General features: G+C 60.2%; 1 protein-coding gene across 1 annotated transcript in view; it reads right to left on the bottom strand.

The window, feature by feature from the left end:
* Window positions 1–1469: 1469 nt before the first annotated feature.
* MRPS6 (mitochondrial ribosomal protein S6) overlaps window positions 1470–17628 on the bottom strand; it is a 53408-nt gene continuing 37249 nt past the window's right edge. Inside the window, exons 2-3 of the mRNA XM_090271573.1 lie at window positions 12416–12555; window positions 1470–2028 (exon numbers count right to left, since the gene is read on the bottom strand). Coding sequence (XP_090127699.1) covers window positions 1839–2028; window positions 12416–12555 — 330 coding nt within the window. The 3' untranslated portion in view covers window positions 1470–1838. The remainder of the gene's footprint in view (window positions 2029–12415; window positions 12556–17628) is intronic.

Genomic DNA, 17628 nt, shown 5'->3' with positions numbered 1-17628 from the left:
CCTGTCTCAGCGTGGCTGTTAATAGAGGCGGAGGCCGGTCTTGGGGCCCCTCCTGCTTTCCCGTGAGCTGGATGCACAAGTTAACAGAACTGGAGATTCCACTTAGTCATGGGGCCCCTCCCCCAGCTCTTGCGACACAGGCTCTGTCACCGGGGCTGCAGACGGTCACCTGTGCAGGGCAGCAGGGAAGGTGGAAGGGCTGGTCGGTTTCCTCCAACTCACCAGCTCTGGTGAGGCCGGCTCCCCGGCAGCCACCGCGGGAGCCACCCCCACGGTCCCCGGCGTGCTCGCGCCGGGGCGCACACACAGGGAGCACTGGCGGATTCTAAGACCAAGGCGTGAACCCCGGATTCTAAGACCGAGGCGTGAACCCCAGATTCTAAGACCGAGGCGTGAACCCCGGATTCTAAGACTGAGGCGTGAACCCCGGCTGCCAGAGCGCCTGGGGCAGCCAGGAAGGAAAGGCCAGTCGCGGCTGTGAGCTCTTCTGCGGCTGCTGGCTCGCCCTGCGGACCAGCCGCCGTGCGGAGGGCTGACTTCACTTCCTTCTTCAGGGCTCCGCTGGGCAGAGCGGCCCCTGTTTCTGGCTGGGCACTGCTCTGTCTCGATGCAAGTGGCACTCAGGTGCCACATAAAATGCAGGACGCCCGGGTAAACCTGAATTTCAAATAACGCGGCACTTCTTCCTGTAAGTGTGTTTCGTGCAGTACTGGGGGCGTGCTCATGGGAAAGAATGACCCGCTGCTCATCCGGAATTCAGAGGGGCCCTTGCGTTTCTATGCGCTAAATACGGGAGCCCTGAGTGCCTCCACTTCGAGCCAAGGCTAGTCTGTTCTTAGTCTCAAAAACGTAACAAGAGCCCAAACCCAACCCCTCCCCTGCCAAAACTAACCCTCAAAGAAAACCTGTCTTATCTCCACGTGTTCTTTTTTAAAACAGATGTATACGTTTCAGATTTAAGAAATATTTTAAAGAGATTTATCCCCCTCCAAGTCCTCCTAAACCACGAGCTCTCTGTGCAAGGCCAGCACCAGAGCGCCCGGCTCCGGCCTCAGCGGGCGCGCGGGAGGCAGGGGAAGCGGAGCGCCGAGGGGGCCGCTGCTCAGAGCGCCTGCCGGGCTCAGCGCCCACGGCGGGCGGACGCTCACGCGCCAGAGCACGCTGCGAGGAACACGCGTGTCCCTCTGCAAAGAGCTGCACCTGCCGTGACGACCACCGTGAGATAAGAGGGGCAGGCACTGAGTTCCCAGCCCACCCCGTGGTCAGGGACAGCCACCCCTCCTCCGGGCCGCTGAACGTGGGCTGGCGACCGGGCAGCCCACCGCACGCGGCCGGCGTTCTGAGCGGCCCGGGGCTGGGAGGCCTGGGCGGGGCTCTGGCTGGGGCAGCGGAAGACGAAGTGCCGCCCCAAGTTTCTAAAAACCACGTTTATTACTCTGATCAAAAGTTACTCATACAACACAGCACGGTTTCAGTCTGAGAGATCCTTTATTCCACGCAGTTATACAGTGTGAATGACTAGCTCAGAATCCCGGAGTTTCCTAAGTTTTGTTGTTTAAAATGGCTTAGTGTTGGAGGGCACAAAGGCCTCCCTGACACAAAAACATACATTTGATTTAAGACAATCACGAACAGCGTGCTGGAACCACACAGGCTACAAAGTGGCTCCAAGCAAGCCACTCCCCACCTCGCGTGGCACAGGGGACCCAGAGCTAAAAGCACGGAGAAAACTCAAACGCGCCTGTACACACCTTTTAAAGGCCGGGCTTGTAAATTACTAATCTGGGCTGCTCAGGAGGGAGGGGCGTGAGCACGGGGCCAGCGCGTGGTCAGTCTTCTCACTTCCTCTTCTTCGTGGAGTACAGTTTTTCTTCAAGTGGGACCGGCACGATCCCTTCACACGCCTTCACTTCCTGGGTCAGGGGGTGCTTTACAATACTAGGTCTAATCACATCAATGTCTCGAGACAAGTGATCCATCATGCTCTCGACAGTGGTTGTGGGTGCGTAAAAATCCACCAAGAAATACCTGCAACAGAATGAAAGTGGGTCAGTTCCTGCGTTCTGAAACACAGCAGCGGCACTACTTCGGTCAGTGCTTCCATTCCGTCCTCCCAGACGGAGCGACCCCTACACACGCCGCACACGGCCAGCGGCCTGCTAGACAGACGTGCGGTGGTGTGCCCGGCCTCCCCGCCCCCGTACTCTGTCGTGAACCTCTGAATCCAAACAAACTTAAGGCGGAAAAAAGCCGGGTGACATCACATACAGTGGGAGGCACTAGCAAGCAGGGCTCAGTCATCGATAAAACTAGGGAACCCTCTGCCAACAAGAGCAGGATCCACATCCCTCACAGGGGCACACAGAACCCTGACCAAGGCTGACCGTGCTCTGGGCCACCAAAGGAGTCTCAATGAATCTAAGGAGCGCTGGGTCACACAGAAAGCTGCTGGGAAAACCTCCCAACACTTGAAAACTACACGTCTAAAGAACGGATGGGTCAAAGAAGAAACCAAAAGGGGAACTGCGAAGTCCTTCGAATTGAGTGGAAATGAGAACGTGCCAACACTGGGGGTGCCGCTAAGCAGCACCCAGCAGGAGGTGCACGCACCCAGCACCTGGGAAAAGCACGGTAGTCTGTCCCCCCCACCAACCGTCACAGCTGCCACCTCGGAGGCGGGAAAAAGAGGGAACAAAACGCAAAGCAGGACAAGAGAGCAAGGAAAGACCAAAGCAAAGAAACCAGCACAGAAATCCCGAAACAAGGGAACAGGAAAACCAGGGACATCCGCAAACCAAACACTAGTTTTATTGTGAGGATCAATAAAATCGATACACTTCTAATCAGATTGATCAGCAAAAAAAGATAAGAAACAAATGACCAATATTTGGGAATAAGAGAGGTGAAATGACTAAAAATTTTATAGCTCTTAGAAGGATAGTAAGGGAAGATCATAAATAATTTTTATAATGAACTTGACGACTTAGCTGAAATTCCTTGGAAAAAACCAAAACCCACGCAGGAAGAAACAGCCAAACAGTCCTTATAGCTATTCAAGAAATTAAATTTATAGTTAAAAACCTTCCCACAAAGAAACCTACAGACACAAACGGCTTCACTTAACTCTACCAGTTAGAGGAAAATACCAATTCTGACCCAAACTGGCCCAGAAAGTAGGAAATACTCTTAACTCGTTCAGCGAGACCCACATTACCCTGAGCCCAAGGCCAGACAAGAAAAGGGGGCGGCAGGGGCAGGGCGGGGGGTGGGGCAATATCCATCACGAATGTAACAGAAGAACCCAGAACAAAGTTTTAGGAAACTGACTCCTATAATATATATAGAAAGGACCGTACATTATGACCAAGTAGGACTGAGCCTGAGACAGGAAGCACTGGTTCAACATTCAGAAAACAAACGTCAGTCACGACATTAACAAACTAAGAGAGGAGAGCCACGTGACCATTTGACAAAATCCCCTGTCCATTCCTGATAAAATCCCCAGTACGCAGTAGAAGGGACCTTCTCCAACTTCACAGCTGGCAGCACATGAACCGGTGAGACTCGGGACGCGTCCCCCCCGGACTGGGAACAGCAAGGCGCCTGCTCTCGCCGCTCCGGCCTTCTCCGGAAGGTTCTTGCCAGTGCGCTGAGGCCAAAGGGACAAATTAAGAAGAAGCAAAACCGTCTTTCCTTGCAGATGACATGACTGGGTACGTTTAAAAAAACTGAAGAAATTTATAAGACGGTATTAGAACTAGTGAGTTTAGTAAGGTTATTACATACAAGATTACTATACCAAAAAAAAAAAAAAAAAGAGCTGTATTTCTATATACTAGCAACAAATAATCACACTTTGGAGTCAAATGTAAAACATGCAGGGATAAACCTGACAAAAGATGTGCAAGACCTGCGCACCGGAACTACATCCCACTGCGGGAGGGAACGAAAGGAAACCGGCACGGACGGAGAGGCCCAGGGACCCTCACGTACCGCGGATGTCACGTCCTAGACCCCCCGCGACGGGGAGATCCGCGAAGTAGGACCCTTACATTTACCTTAGTATTTACTGTACAGGACCGCAAACTCCCGCGACAGAGCGAAAAACCCGCGATACATAATTAAATATAATATTTTTAAAAATCCTGAGATGCAGTGAGGCCGCGATAAGTGAGCCGCAATACACACAGAGGGACTGCTGTATACCGTCCATGGGTAGAAAAATTCAAATTTATTGAGATGTCAATTCTTCCAAACTGATCTACAGATACAAATAAAATCAAAGCACAGCAGATTTTGTTAGAAATTGACAAACTGATTCTAAGGTTCATATGAAAATTCAAAGACCCTAAAACGGCCAAACTACCTTGAATAAGGAATAGAGTTGAAAACCTAACACTACCTGATTTCAAGACTCATCATAAAGCCACGGCGACCGAGGCTGCGTGGTGCTCACATAGACGCGCACAGCAGCAGAGCAGCACCGAGCCCGGGAACGGCCGTGCGCGCACAGACGGCAGACACCGCGGGGGAGGAAACAGAGGAGAAAGGACCCTCCTTTCACCAAACGGCGCTGCAGAGACTCAACGCCCACAGGCAAAAACAAGCTCGGATCCATCCTGCACCGGACATGGATGTTAAAGGGGAACACGGATCTACACAGAGAACACAAAGCTACAGACTCGGCAGAAACGTAAGAAAACTCTTTGCGGCCTCGATGTAAGCAGATTCCTTACACGTAACGCCAAAACCACAACCCAGGACAGAGAAACACATAAGGCGGACTTCATCAAAATTAAAAACTGCTCTTTGAAAGACACTATAAAATAATAAAAAAATAAGCCAGAGACTGGGATCTATAAATCACATGTCTGATAAAGGACTTGTTTATAGAACATAAAGAACTTCCAATTTTTTAATTAAAAAATCTTCTTACGTGGGTGTGAAGTTTGAACAAGCATTTCTCTCAGGACACACAGTGGTGAGAGGTGTCGTGCCCCGCGTCGTGAGAGCGCGTAGTTAAACCAGAGGCGCCTGCCGGCGTGGCCCTAGTCCACGACGCTGCTGCGCACGCGCGCGGACAGAACCTGCCGCTCCCGCACCCCGCTGGGAGCGCAGGCCGGGACAGCCACTCGGGACCGAGCGTAAACAGGCAGACACACCCCTGCCAGGCGGTTAAGCGTTGCATCCCTGGGTATTCACCCGAGGAGAGGAGAGCCCGTGCCCCCAGGACACCTGTCTGGGAACGTCCGGAGCGGCGTCACTTCTAATGGCCCCGAACTGGAAACGATCCATTACCCATCCACACAGCAGCGGAACACCCACACGTGGCACACGTCCCGGGATGCACGGAACTACTGGTACCACTACCGGGAAGTCTCGGCAGAGGGGAGCCAGGGCCACAGACAAACCAGACCCTAGAACGCACGAGCTAACCCACGGTGGAAGGAAGCAGGCCGGGCCGTTAGCAGGGGGCTCGGCCACGGCGGGTCTGCCTGCAGCCACGCTCCGCGCGGACAGCCCAGCGTCTCCCTCCCCAGGAGCAGCACGCAGAGCGCGGCGCAGCCCCGGCCGCCTCAGGGGCCCAGCACCGGGCCGCGGTCCCCAGGGCCTCCCCCCCGCCCCCGCCCGGGACACCCGCCCGTCGTGGCTGCTGCCGATGTGCGCGCGTGTTCCCACCTGCACGCCGCGGGCAAGGCTAACTGGCCGGTCAGCATCTGCTCTCACGGCCTTGCACCCCCCCCCCAGTCAGACAGCTGGGGGAGGAACCCCGGGGTGCCGTGCTCGCAGACACCGGGGCTCCCCCAGCACCCTGGAGGGGACAGGAGGCAGCGCACGGCCGTGCACGTTTTCCTGGGCCCGGAAACAACCCGGTGCCGTTGCGGGTCAGCAGCTTCTGGCACATGCAAGGGTCCCTCCCCGGGCCGGCACCGCGCCCACCGACCCGTGGGACCGGGGCAGGTGGCCAGGAGGACCCCGGTGCCCCGCTGTGCCCGCTCCCTCCAGGTGGCGAAGGCTGCGGCGAGCAGACAGTCTGAAATCCAGGGGCGCTGCCCTGCCAGGGGCGACAAGGGGCCTAGTGCTTCCTGAAGAACCTGAGAGCCCTGCGCCCGCCCGGCCCCAGAAGGGGTAGCCCTGCACCCACCTGCCCCCCGCCCCAAGAAGGGGAAGCCCTGCACCCACCTGCCCCCCGCCCCAAGAATGGGGAGCCCCGTGCCCGCCCACCCCCCGCCCCGAGAACGGGGAGCCCCGCGCCCACGCGCCTCCCGCCCTGAGAACAGCAGGAGCAGAGGCCTCCCACACTACACGTCCCCCCCATGCCCCCCAGACTCTGACCCCAAAACCTGAAGCCACACCTGCGTGGGCTCCTCGCCGCCCTCACTGCCAGCCCCCTCCTCCGGGAGCCGGGTCAGCCTCTGGGAGCCACTGCGGCAGCCCCCACATGCCCGGAAGCCAACATCCGACAGGAACGAGAACCACCGAGGTCCCCAACCAGCGGGCTCCCAGTCCCCACCTGTACGTTGGTCAGTGATGAACCAATCAGTGGGTGGGTCACTCTGGAAACACCCGGCTCAGCGATCTCAACTGTGACAGCATCCCGTGGCCAGCGAGATGCTGCCCACTCCCGGCGGCCGGGCGATACAGCGTGGCCGGCGCCTCGACACGGGGCCCCGCAGTGCGGACGGACGCTCGTAGGTGTGTTCCCACGTGCGGGCCCCTCGGGCTGAGTCACTGCCTCGCTTTACGCCCGAGCCTCTCTCCCCGCCAGCAAAGCGCTTCACCGTCACGCAGCTCCGACTGCACACGTGGAAGGAAGGAGAGCCTGGGACCGGGAAGGCGAGGGGACGAAAAGGCTCAGACAGTCATGCCCGTCTCCTCAGATCCCCGAGCTCCCAAGCCGGAAGGGCAGCGAGTTGTTTCAGGGGTGGAAGGTGTCCGTGTGGCCCTGAAAATGCTCATCGCCCACCTTCGTGCTTCTCAGGCGCCCGAGCCCTGCGCAGCCGTAACCGGAACCGCACGGCGACACGCAGCGACCCAGAGGCGGCCGCGCAGCAGCGGTTTCACGGGCAGCCCGCGGCTCTGCTCTGCTCGCCTCTCCTGGGGTCCCGACCCCGAGTCCCCTCGGCTAGAGACGGCCCCGCAGGCCGCCCCGGGGCCCCCCTGCCGCGGAGGGAGGACACGCACCTGCTCGCCAAGCTCCCGAATGGAAGGGCCGCACTCGGTGTCTGACTTCACTGTCCCGGCCCTGAGCTGACAAGTTTCCCCGGGAAAGCGCTCGCCTGCGTCTGAGTTCCGTCTGTGTGTCTGTCTGTCACGGGCCCACACTCACCACAGCCTGCCCTGCCCCCGGCAGCCAAGTGGAAGTTTCCACTGAAGCAGGCAGCTCCGTGCTCCCCGTGGGTGGGGTGGGGGAGGGGGTGGGGGAGGGGGAGGGGAGGGGAGGGGCGGGCCTGGCCGCCAAAGCCTTGGGAGCCTTTCTGAGGGCACACGCGGCTCACGTGGGGGCCGGGCCCCAGCCTGGGCCCGCTGAGCCCTGGGTGTCTCCCCTCAACGCCAAGGCGCTCCGCAGGAAAAGCCCCGTTTGCTGTTGCCTCCGCCAGGGCTCGCCTTTGCAACGCCCCTGACCCTGCTGCAGAGCCCTCTGAACCGTGGGGTGCTGCCACTGCCCAGATGCCCCCCAGGCCTCAGAGGCGCAGCCCGAAAAGCCCCTTGCGGAGCCCCGGGCAGAAGCCATCCCCCCAGGAGGGGCCGCTCTCGGAGAGAGACGCAGACGTGTCTGGGGAGCGAGGCAGTGGAACTCCACCGGCTCACCACAGACGCAGTTATTTTTACCCTCCGCGCACCGCAAACAGAGCCGTACGCACGGCCGGCAGGTCCTCTCTGCTCTCACGCCTATCCCCGCTTCACGCGGACTGACACAGGGCCCGAGCGGGAGAGCCTCCCTGGGCCGCAGCGCGCCCGGGGCCCCCTTCACAAACCAGACCAGGCCCGAAGGGGACCACACAGCCCAGCCTCTCCTCCCGCTCCTGCTCCGGGCACCACCGGCCGCAGTGCAGCCCCATCTGGCGGGAAGCGCCCTGGGCCGTGCGGCACGTGCAGACACCCGGGCTCCGGGCAGGGTGGCCGCCCTGGGGCCTCAGCAGGCCTGAAGGAGCATCTGCCCCCTTCTGCCCCGCGACACCGTCCCCCCTTCCGCTGCCTGCACCCCGAGGAGCGCGGTGCGACGCCCCGCAGCACCTCGCCCGTCCTGCAGACTAGGGAAGGCATCCAGGGCAGCGTGGGAAGGACAAAGGGGAGAAAACCCAGGGGCCCCCAGAGGCCAAAGCACACACAGAGCCAGACGGAACGAGCCTCAGCCTTTCCAGGACCCGCAGCCCCAGGTCATGCTCCGTGGCCTCCCGGCGCTGCCTGGAGACAGTGGTGCAGACCGAGGGCGGACGCCCCACCTGGAAAGCTGGTCCGGGAGACCCAGACTTCCCAGCAGCCCAGCCTGGCCCAAGTGGCAACAGGGCACCTGGTGAACTCACTCCTCCCTGCTCCTAAATTCACATCCCCTGGGGTACAGCCAACATGGCAACTGACCGTCCCTGGAAAAGTCTTGGTGCGTCCACAGGTGTCTGAGACATCATCCTGCCCCTGAGAACGGTGGCCGGACCCAGGCCCCACTCTGCTGCCAGATGGAGCACAGAACAGCACTTGTTTTTAAGTCCTCACCCGAGGATATATTTACTGATTTGGGAGATGGGGGGTTTGCGGGGGGTTGTGGGGGGCGGAGGGAGGAAGGGAGGCATGGTGGCAGGGAGATGGGGGTGGCGGGGAGAGGGAAAGAAAACACTGATCGGTTGGTTGTCTCTCGCAGGTGCACTGACTGCGAATCGAACCCACAACTTTTTGGGGCATAGGACAACGCTCCATCCAGCTGAGCCACCCGGCCAGGAGAGCACTTTTGAAAACAAGTTTTAAAGCGGTGCTCAGTGGCACCTAAGCCACTTGTCCGATTCTATCACCCCAGAGACTGGGCTGAGTAAGTCCTGGGAGCCGCCTGAGCACTTGCCCGTCGGGCTGTTCCGACGAGAAAACAGGCCCCAGGTGTAAACAACAAACTCACAGACAGACGCCTGCCACGTTTCCAAAGTGGGGGCTGACCGACGTCGTATTTGGGCCGTAACGAGTGTCTTTTTCTGGCCTCAGCTGCACACGCAGACCAGATGCAGCAGTAAACACTGGGGGCCCCTCCCAGCGTGCCACCCCCCCGCCCTCAGGCAGCCCTGAGCGGCAGGGTCTCCCCACCCAAGGCCTCTCCTGCCCGCGCCTGTCCTGCAGGCCCACGCGGCGTGCGGGCAGCGGAGGCGGGCATCGGGGGGAAGAGGTGAGGACGGGAGGGGGCAGAGGTGATCACCTAACAGGACCCCACTGCCATAGGGGTGCCCGGTTGTCGGGGCAGGGAACCCTGCTGTGCTGGGCCCCTGCCTCTTAAAAACTTGACTTTAGAGACTGAGAGAGGAAGGAAAGGAGAGAGAAACACCGATGAGCTGTCCCACTTATTCATGCATCACTGGTTGGTTCTTGTAAGTGCCCTGACTGATGGGGCCCGAACCCACAACCTTGGCGCATCAGGGCGATGTTGAAACCAACTGCGCCCCCCAGGCAGGGCCGGGCCGGGGCCGCCTGCCCCCACACGCCCTGGCTGGCCTCGCTGGCCTTATGCAGGCGAGCCCCCGGTTCCGCTGAGAACGCCTGAGCTCAGCAACCACAGCGGTCACAAGAACCGGCCGGAGACCCAGGAACAGGACTAAGCCTGCCGCTCCACCCACGAGATGTAAAAGCAGCAGACGTCACGCCAACAGCACCGCGAGGCGACGTGAGGTCCTGGAGGGCAGCGCGGCCCCTTGTCAGCCGGCTATAAACTGGCCCTCACCCCCCAGCCCCAGGGCTCCCATCAGGGCCCCATCGGCGCTCTCCAGGGCTGCTCAGAAGCAGCGAGCGGCGCTCGTCTGCTGGGACTCCCTCGGGGGGCCGGGACCTGGCGGGGGTCCCCACACCCAGCTGACCACACAGGCACCGCGCTTTCTGGTGGAGCGTTTTAGGGCCACACTTTGGAAAACATTACCTTACAAACCAAATAAACAGCAGACATTGAGTTCGCCCAGAAAAACAAGCTGAAAACGGGAACCTCCCCAGCAGGGACGGGCCACTGCTCTCTGGGTCTGTGCGTAACACACACGTGTAAGGCACTTGCTGAGACTGCTGCGGGGGGCGGGCCTGCTGGGGGGGCGGGCCTGCTGCGGGGGGCGGGCCTGCTGGGGGGGCGGGCCTTCTGGGGGGGCGGGACTGCTGCGGGGGGGCGGGACTTCTGGGGGGGGCGGGCCTGCTGCGGGGGCGGGACTGCTGGGGGGGCGGGCCTGCTGCGGGGGGGCGGGACTGCTGGGGGGGCGGGACTGCTGGGGGGGCGGGACTGCTGCGGGGGGCGGGACTGCTGGGGGGGCGGGCCTGCTGGGGGGGCGGGACTGCTGCGGGGGGCGGGACTGCTGGGGGGGCGGGCCTGCTGGGGGGGTGGGACTGCTGCGGGGGGTGGGACTGCTGGGGGGGCGGGACTGCTGGGGGGGCGGGACTGCTGGGGGGGGCAGGACTGGGCAGAGGGGGGCAAAGGGGGGAATATTTGGAACCACTGTAACGACATAATCAATAGAGTATACTTAAAAAATAAAATAAAATAAATAAATAAAAAGACTGCTGCTTCTCCGCTGCTGGGGGCCTGACAGGAAGAGCCCCCGAAACGCACCCTGAAATGTAACTGAGCCGAGTGGCGGCAGCAGGAGCGCCTCGTCAGGGCCCGGGCGGCACTGCGGGTGCCATCCTGTGCTGGCCCAGTTCCGGGTCATTCTCCAGAATCTGAATGTGGCCCACCCATGACGGAGAACCTGCACCACCCACCCGCAGCTCCCAATGTCCCCAGTGGCCTGACGGCTCAACGCGCTGACGCCGAGGTTCTCACGGTGGGATCCCAGGCGGCAGCCTCGCCGGGCCCAGGCACAGGACGGACGCCCGTGGGAGGGCTGGCCCCACCCCCCTCAGCGCGGCCCACACCCCCCACCCCCCGCCCCGGGCCTGGGCCTGACGCTCGTCCCCGGGACCACCGGCAGGGACCCCGGCCAGCCCAAGTGCGCGTGCTCCTCTTGAACAGAACGGCAAAGGGGCCCACAGCCTTGCTGTTAAAACCAAGCTCCTTGCCCTGCCTGCTGCGGCTCAGGGGACTGAGCGCCAGCCTGTGGACCAAAAGGTCACTGGTTCGATTCCCAGTCAGGGCACAGGCCTGGGCGGTAGGCCAGGTCGCGCTGATGTTTCTCTCCCTCTCTTTTTCCCTCCCTGCTCTCTAAAAACAAGTAAATAAAACATTTTAGAATGAAACCCAAACCCCTTCGTGGTTTTTTCTTTAATGTTTTACACATAACCCCGACCCTCCCCGTGACTGTGGTTGTGGAAGAGACGTCCCCGCTGTGTCCTTCTTGTTGCCTAGCAACGCCCCGGGCACGCTCTTGAGAGGTGGCCTCGAGGAGCTGGCCACTGGCACCAAGCAGGGCGAGGCGGTCAGCAGTTCGGCTGCGAGGCCCCACCCAGCCTGTCCCGCAGGCCACGCCTGCATGAGACCGCAGGCCCCACGCAGCCCCTGGAAGCATCCACAGGACAACGTTCCGAGAGCGCCTCACGGGGCCCCCGCGACAACCTGGACGGGGTGGCCGCCTCCTGAGCTTGGTGTCTGGAGGCAGGACCAGGGAAGCCGCGGGGCCAGCGCCAGGGCACACGGCCACTGCGGGGCGCCTGCCACCCGCCAGCGCTCACAGCTGCTCCCAGGAAACCCGGCAGCAGGAGACGCTGCTCCCGCCAAGCCAGAAACCGGGGGCACAAGGAAGGCGCCATCGAGGCCTGGAGAAGCTTGTGCCGACCCGACACACCGGCACGGAGACCGGCACACAGGAGCGTCTGAGGACGTCGCCACGTGCTGTGAAAATCCTACTGCAAACCCGTGAGTGCCAGGCGAGCAGCGAGGCGGGTGGGCTCTTGTCACCCACTGCGCTGTGTCCGCAGCCTGGTACTCACAAGGCAGGCCCCGGGCGCGCGCACGCCAGCCCACTCACTGCGGCGCTGCCAAGGCCGGGTAGAGAGACGCGCAGGGAAACACGGCGTAGGCCGACCCGAAGTCCCCGCGGCGGAAGCTTCTAGCCTGGCATGGCCTGTGTCCGCCCCGAGCCCAGCCTGTCGGGCGAGCAGCCCCGCCTCCCGCCACCGCCTGGCTCAGGCCCCGCCCGGCCCCGCGGGGCTCTGCCTGCCCACTTACGACCCTTCTGAAACGGACTCACTGAACAGCAGCCCCCCGGAGCGGGGCAGTGGCTGGTTCGGCCGGAGCAGCGCTTACCCTCCTCTGGTGTGCCGCTGGCTGTGGGCAGAGACCCTGTAGGGAAGCGCGCGCTCGCCCAGGCTCTCCAAGTCGCGCACCACGGCCCCTCGGTCCATCAGGGCCTCGATCGTCCGCTTCAGAGCAGCAGCAGTCTCTGGCTGTTGTGTTTTGTTGGTTTTAAAAAGAAGAAAGAAACACATCAGAATCAACGTAAGAAACAGAATGATTAAGTCTGGTCAGTTCTGCTCATAACATAACAGCTCTACTGGCAGAAACCTCCGGTGGAAGCAGCAGAAACTGTTTTGGGTTACCTTAAGTTTTAAAAGGAGAAAGGGGTGGGCGGAGAGCCAGAGACCCGAAGGGGAGTCTGAGGAACGGGCCTCGGCGGGCGGGGCCGAGCTGCTCCGGGGCCTGGGGTCCGGGCCCAAGTGGCTTCTCCCAAGCTCCTGGGCCGGGACGAAGCAGCGCCAGTCACGGGCGGTCCTTGTATCCACGCCTCAACCTTCAGACTCCAGGGAGAGTCGTCCGCTCGGCGGAACACTGGCCACAGCAGCAGACCCACGGCCAGTGAGGAGGAGGCTGTCCCCCCCAAGGAAAGCTGGGGGGCTGCAAGCCCACGGGGGGAGGAGGACGTTGGGGCTCACAGTGGGACAAAGGGTGAACACACACCCACGGGAGAGGAGCAGGGGGCAGACACGGGGGGTGACGCCAGGACCGAGGGCTCACGGGAGGCCGAGGCACGTTCCGCTGGGAGCGGGTGTCACCCACGCTGGCTTGGGAGGGGCCCTGGAAAATGACCGCGGAGATGCAAGGACAGGGCCCGGCACTGGGCCAAGGAGCCCGGGCAACAGGGCAGGAGCAAGCCGAGGCGCAGGCAGGGCCCCACGGGGGACGTTCAGGACGAGGGAGGGCAAGTATGTAAACACTGAATGCCTCTTAGAAAAAACCCAAACAATGAAAAGTCCCATCACCCAGAGACGGAGACTTCAAATGTTCCGATCGCTGTCCTTCCGGATCGCTCCCCGCATACGTACACACAGAGAACTGTCCGGAAGAGGCTTCCAAAGGGCAAACCCCAACTAACGCAAGACACGGGAAGTGGGGGGCGGGGGGGGGGCAAGGCGGCCGAGGCTGTGCTCGCGGCTCCAGGGAAGTCTGAGGACGGGGGCCGAGGACAGGAGAGGTGGCCGTGGCTCAGGACGCCCGCAGGGAACAGGAAACGGCTCTGAAGGCCCAGGAGAAGAGGTCACGGGGGGAGGGTGGGGGGCAGCAGGAGGAGAAAAGGCCGACGACAGAACCTGGGGCGCACACACATCTGGGGGCTGACAAGTGAAGCCAGAGAAGCAAACGGAAAAGGTACAAACAGTTCAAGGGAAACCAGGCCTCCCCGTCCCGGAGCCGAAGGTGGCAGCCGCAGCGCGACAGGGCAGAGGGCGAGGGCCGCGAGGGAGGGACAGCCGCAGCCACGCAGCCAGCCGGGCAGGACGCAGGACGCGGGCCGCCACGGCAGGGACGGAGCCTGACGGGCGGGTCAGTTGGAGCGAAGTGCCCCAGGGAAGGGAGAAGCCCCGCCGTCAGAGCGGAGGAGAGGCCCGATGCGAGAACGCCGGTGCCGGTGCCGGTGCCGGTGACGGCCGTGGCGCTCCGTGTGGCCGACGGCTCTGTGCCCGCACTGCTGCGGGGGTTTCCCTGTTACACAGGTCATCCTGGTGTGCGGGCCTGGGCCTGGGGCCTCTGAGGGACGCCAGGCCTGAGGTGACAGACCCGCAGAGGAGCCCGGGGCGGGCAAGGAGCTCCAAACCAGGCCGGGGCAGACGCCAGAGGACACCTTGGCAGGAAAGGGACACTTCTTAAGAAAACGCTGCCTTCCAATGGCTCATTCTGGATCAAATAAAAACTGCAGAACGATTTTACGTGTGTTTCCCAGGAAGCAAAGAAAACCCTCTATTCCTATAAATTTTCTTTCTCATGAATACTACTAAATGCTGTGAAAGCACTAAGTATTAGTTTAACATTTAGACATAAAATTTTTACTTTCATTTCATATGGTAGCCAACAGGGATTTTTAAAAATGCCTACTAGAAAATTGTTTATATATTTAAGCAACCTTACGATAAAACAATTCCCTGAAAACAATAAAAATAGAGGCTAAAAACCTCTTCACATGAACACCACGCAGGCGAAAGTCTGGCGGTCACTTGTCAGGACCGCACACCCGTGTTCACGCAGACTAGTCTCACCCTCACTGGTTCACGGGCATTTCCGTATTTTTGCAGAAGCCTCATCACTCACAGCAGGGTACTATTTCATTTCACTAAAAGTGCTGTTTCTGCCCTGGCTGGTGCAGCTCAGGGGACTGAGCACCAGCCTGAGAACCAAAGGGTCGCTGGTTTGATTCCCAGTCAGGGCACAGGCCTGGGAGGTGGGCCAGGTCCCCAGCTGGGGGCACATGAGAGGCAACCACACACTGATGCTTCTCTCCCTTTTTTTCTCCCTCCCTGCCCCTCTCTCTCTAAAAATAAATTCTTTAAAAAAAAAAGAAAAAAAAGAACGTCACTTAGGAAAATACAAAAATCCATCTTGTTTGACTTCGGTATGTCAAGGTCAAACTGTAGACTGCTTGAATAGACACATTCATTTCACTGTGATTTCAAATTACCCGGAAGTTTAAAAGAGAAAGTCGAAGGTGTGTTCACTGGGGAGCTCAGCCTGTTCCAGGTACCTGACCGCGTCGCTGGCCATCACACCAGGGCCGGGGGCTGCGCTGGCTCACCCCCCGCTTGTGCACATAGAGCTTTGCAGGAACACGGTCAGCTCGGGCAATGACACAGAGCCACGTGCTTTCTTGCTCAAGGCAGACCTGCCCGGGCGGAGGGGACCACGTGGCCAGCAGAGCCTAGAGCCCCTCCTGCCCGGCCCACGTCTGCTCCGTTTCACGGTGGCTGAGGGGAGCTGCCACGGCCTCATCCCCTCGTCCTAGAACCTGCCCAAGGAAAGCCATGAGCCTGGGCCTCTGAGCTACCGACAGCGACGCCCCCGTCACCACAGGACTCTGCAACATCACCACCCAGTCTGCCCAAGCTCAGGGGCCGATCAGCCCAGAGAGCCGGCGTCCACGCCCCGTGGCGGGTACGAACTATGGAGCCGTGGGAGGGACGTTCTCAGGCCCCAGAACAAGCTGTGCTCCCTCAGTCGCCACGTTGCCTGTGAGAGCCACGGGCTACGACAGGCAGGCAAGCTCCTAGCTCAGTCGATTCAGCCCCACTCCCCTGATGGGCTTCTTCCTCCCCTGCCCACCCCCGCCCCCCGCGACCGTCAGCGGAAAGGCACAGACGGGGGGGGGGGGGGGGGGGGGGGGGGGGGGGGGGGGGGGGCCACTGAAAACACTCACTTGCCGAACTATGGAAGCGGAACAGAGAAATGACGGGAACAGCAACCAGGAAAACCGGGTTCCAGCCCCAGCTCACTCACTCGTGGGTTAGTTATACGACCCGGAATAAACTATTAAAGCCCACCAACGTGAAATCTGTGTCTGCTACGTGCCCAGCCTGGCCCAGTGTTTCACTGTTACATACGTCGCCGTGACTGGAAAATGGAGGTGTGCAGGCCCGGAACGGGGGCCTCTGAGTGAGGCCGTGTGACGGTTCAGCACATGTCTCGGTGCTACATTAGTGGTTTTCAATGAGGGTTCTGCCTCCCCAAGTCCCACGGGAACGACATTCCCGTCGCCGTTCCCAGAACACCGCGGGGGCGGGAGGTACAGAGTCCGAGGCTCTTCCTGCCTCGCACCTCTTGCTGATACCCGTCCTCGTCACCCAGAAGTGCCACCCCGGCCAGGCCCTCTGCGCGCCATTCCCTCACCGCTACACGGCACTGGTGCCAACCTGTAAACGCCCTCTCAGCCCCAGGACGCCAGCTTCAGAGGACCAAGGACACGACCACACTCCCGGCGTCTGCGACGGTCCGCGTCACGGGGCGGGCGCTCGGGACAGCCGCTGGGTAGTTAGGGTGGCGGCTGCACCTGCCCGGAGGATCGCTGGCTCGCTCACCCCCATTTTCTTCTCGAAGGACCCTAAGTCCCCAAGTACCTGATACGATCTGAAGCCCCTTTGACAAACAGCATAGCCCCAGATCGGGGCAGTGACTGCAACACTGAAGCCAGTTACGGCGCTGCTGTTTCTCCACTCCCTGCGCGCAGGTGCCAGGGTGGTGTTGTGCTGACTGATACTGTAGTTGACACGAACCCCAAATTCACCCAAAAGCGAGGCTAAGTGTTTCATGTATTTCAAATATTTCAACTTCGAATTTACACTTAAACATAAGTGTTAAGCTTTTATTGTTCTAATTACTTTCTGATAAAGCACTATCCAAAGAAACTTACACTAAATAATACTAAAACAAGAAAATTCACCCTAGACGAAACTAAAACCAGTTTTGGATATTAATTACCGGAACTACTGGCATTCAGTCCTCTACAAAAGAGGACTTGGGGGGAGACCCAACAGCTCACTGAAACTACCTGCAGGGTTACTACGCAAAAGAAATGTTTTAATTGGATCCCACGGGTGAAAGTGGACTCAAAAGGTAAAAATGACAGAAACCAACGGAGCCTTGCGGGGTAAGCAAGGACCCCTCACAGCCGCAGCCGCGGGGCCACGCAGGCCCACCTCTCCCTGCCTCCCAGCACCGCAGGGGCGCAGACCCAGGGGGGGCCCCGCACTGGGCTCCCCGGGGCACGGGGAAGACCGCTGACTTCGGCCGACAGGGAGCTCCATCCAGGTCCATGGGGCACCCCCACCACCCTGAAGTCTGACGGACGCCGGCTCCTCAGGAACACGACCAAGTGCGCGCTGGCGAGGACACTGACGGGAGGCTGGCGGCGCTGCCTGCATTCATGCGGAGGCCACGGCCGCTGTACCCGTGGACGCCTGGTGACGGTCCCCTGAGAGGGCCCCCGGGAAGCCCGGCTCCCCTGGTCACATGTTGAAGACTGCAGTTCTAGAGATTCTAATGGGTGAAGTCCATAATAAAGGCAAGAGCACAGAGACAGGGAAAATAAAAGAGCATCTATTTCCACTTGCCCCAAATAAAATCCTCACTCAATAAGATGATTTAAGCTAAGGATTCACGGAAATCCCAGAAACAACACACGGGTCAATGACCAATGTCTAATCTAATTAAACATATTTTCATCCCAGAAGAGAAGACTGCCAACAAAATTATCTTGTAAA

This window comes from Furipterus horrens, unplaced genomic scaffold (assembly GCF_987537825.1).
Source record: "Furipterus horrens unplaced genomic scaffold, mFurHor1.1.pri manual_scaffold_1, whole genome shotgun sequence".
Classification (NCBI taxonomy): Eukaryota; Metazoa; Chordata; class Mammalia; order Chiroptera; family Furipteridae; genus Furipterus; species Furipterus horrens.
This window is presented reverse-complemented; position numbering and strand designations above follow the sequence as displayed.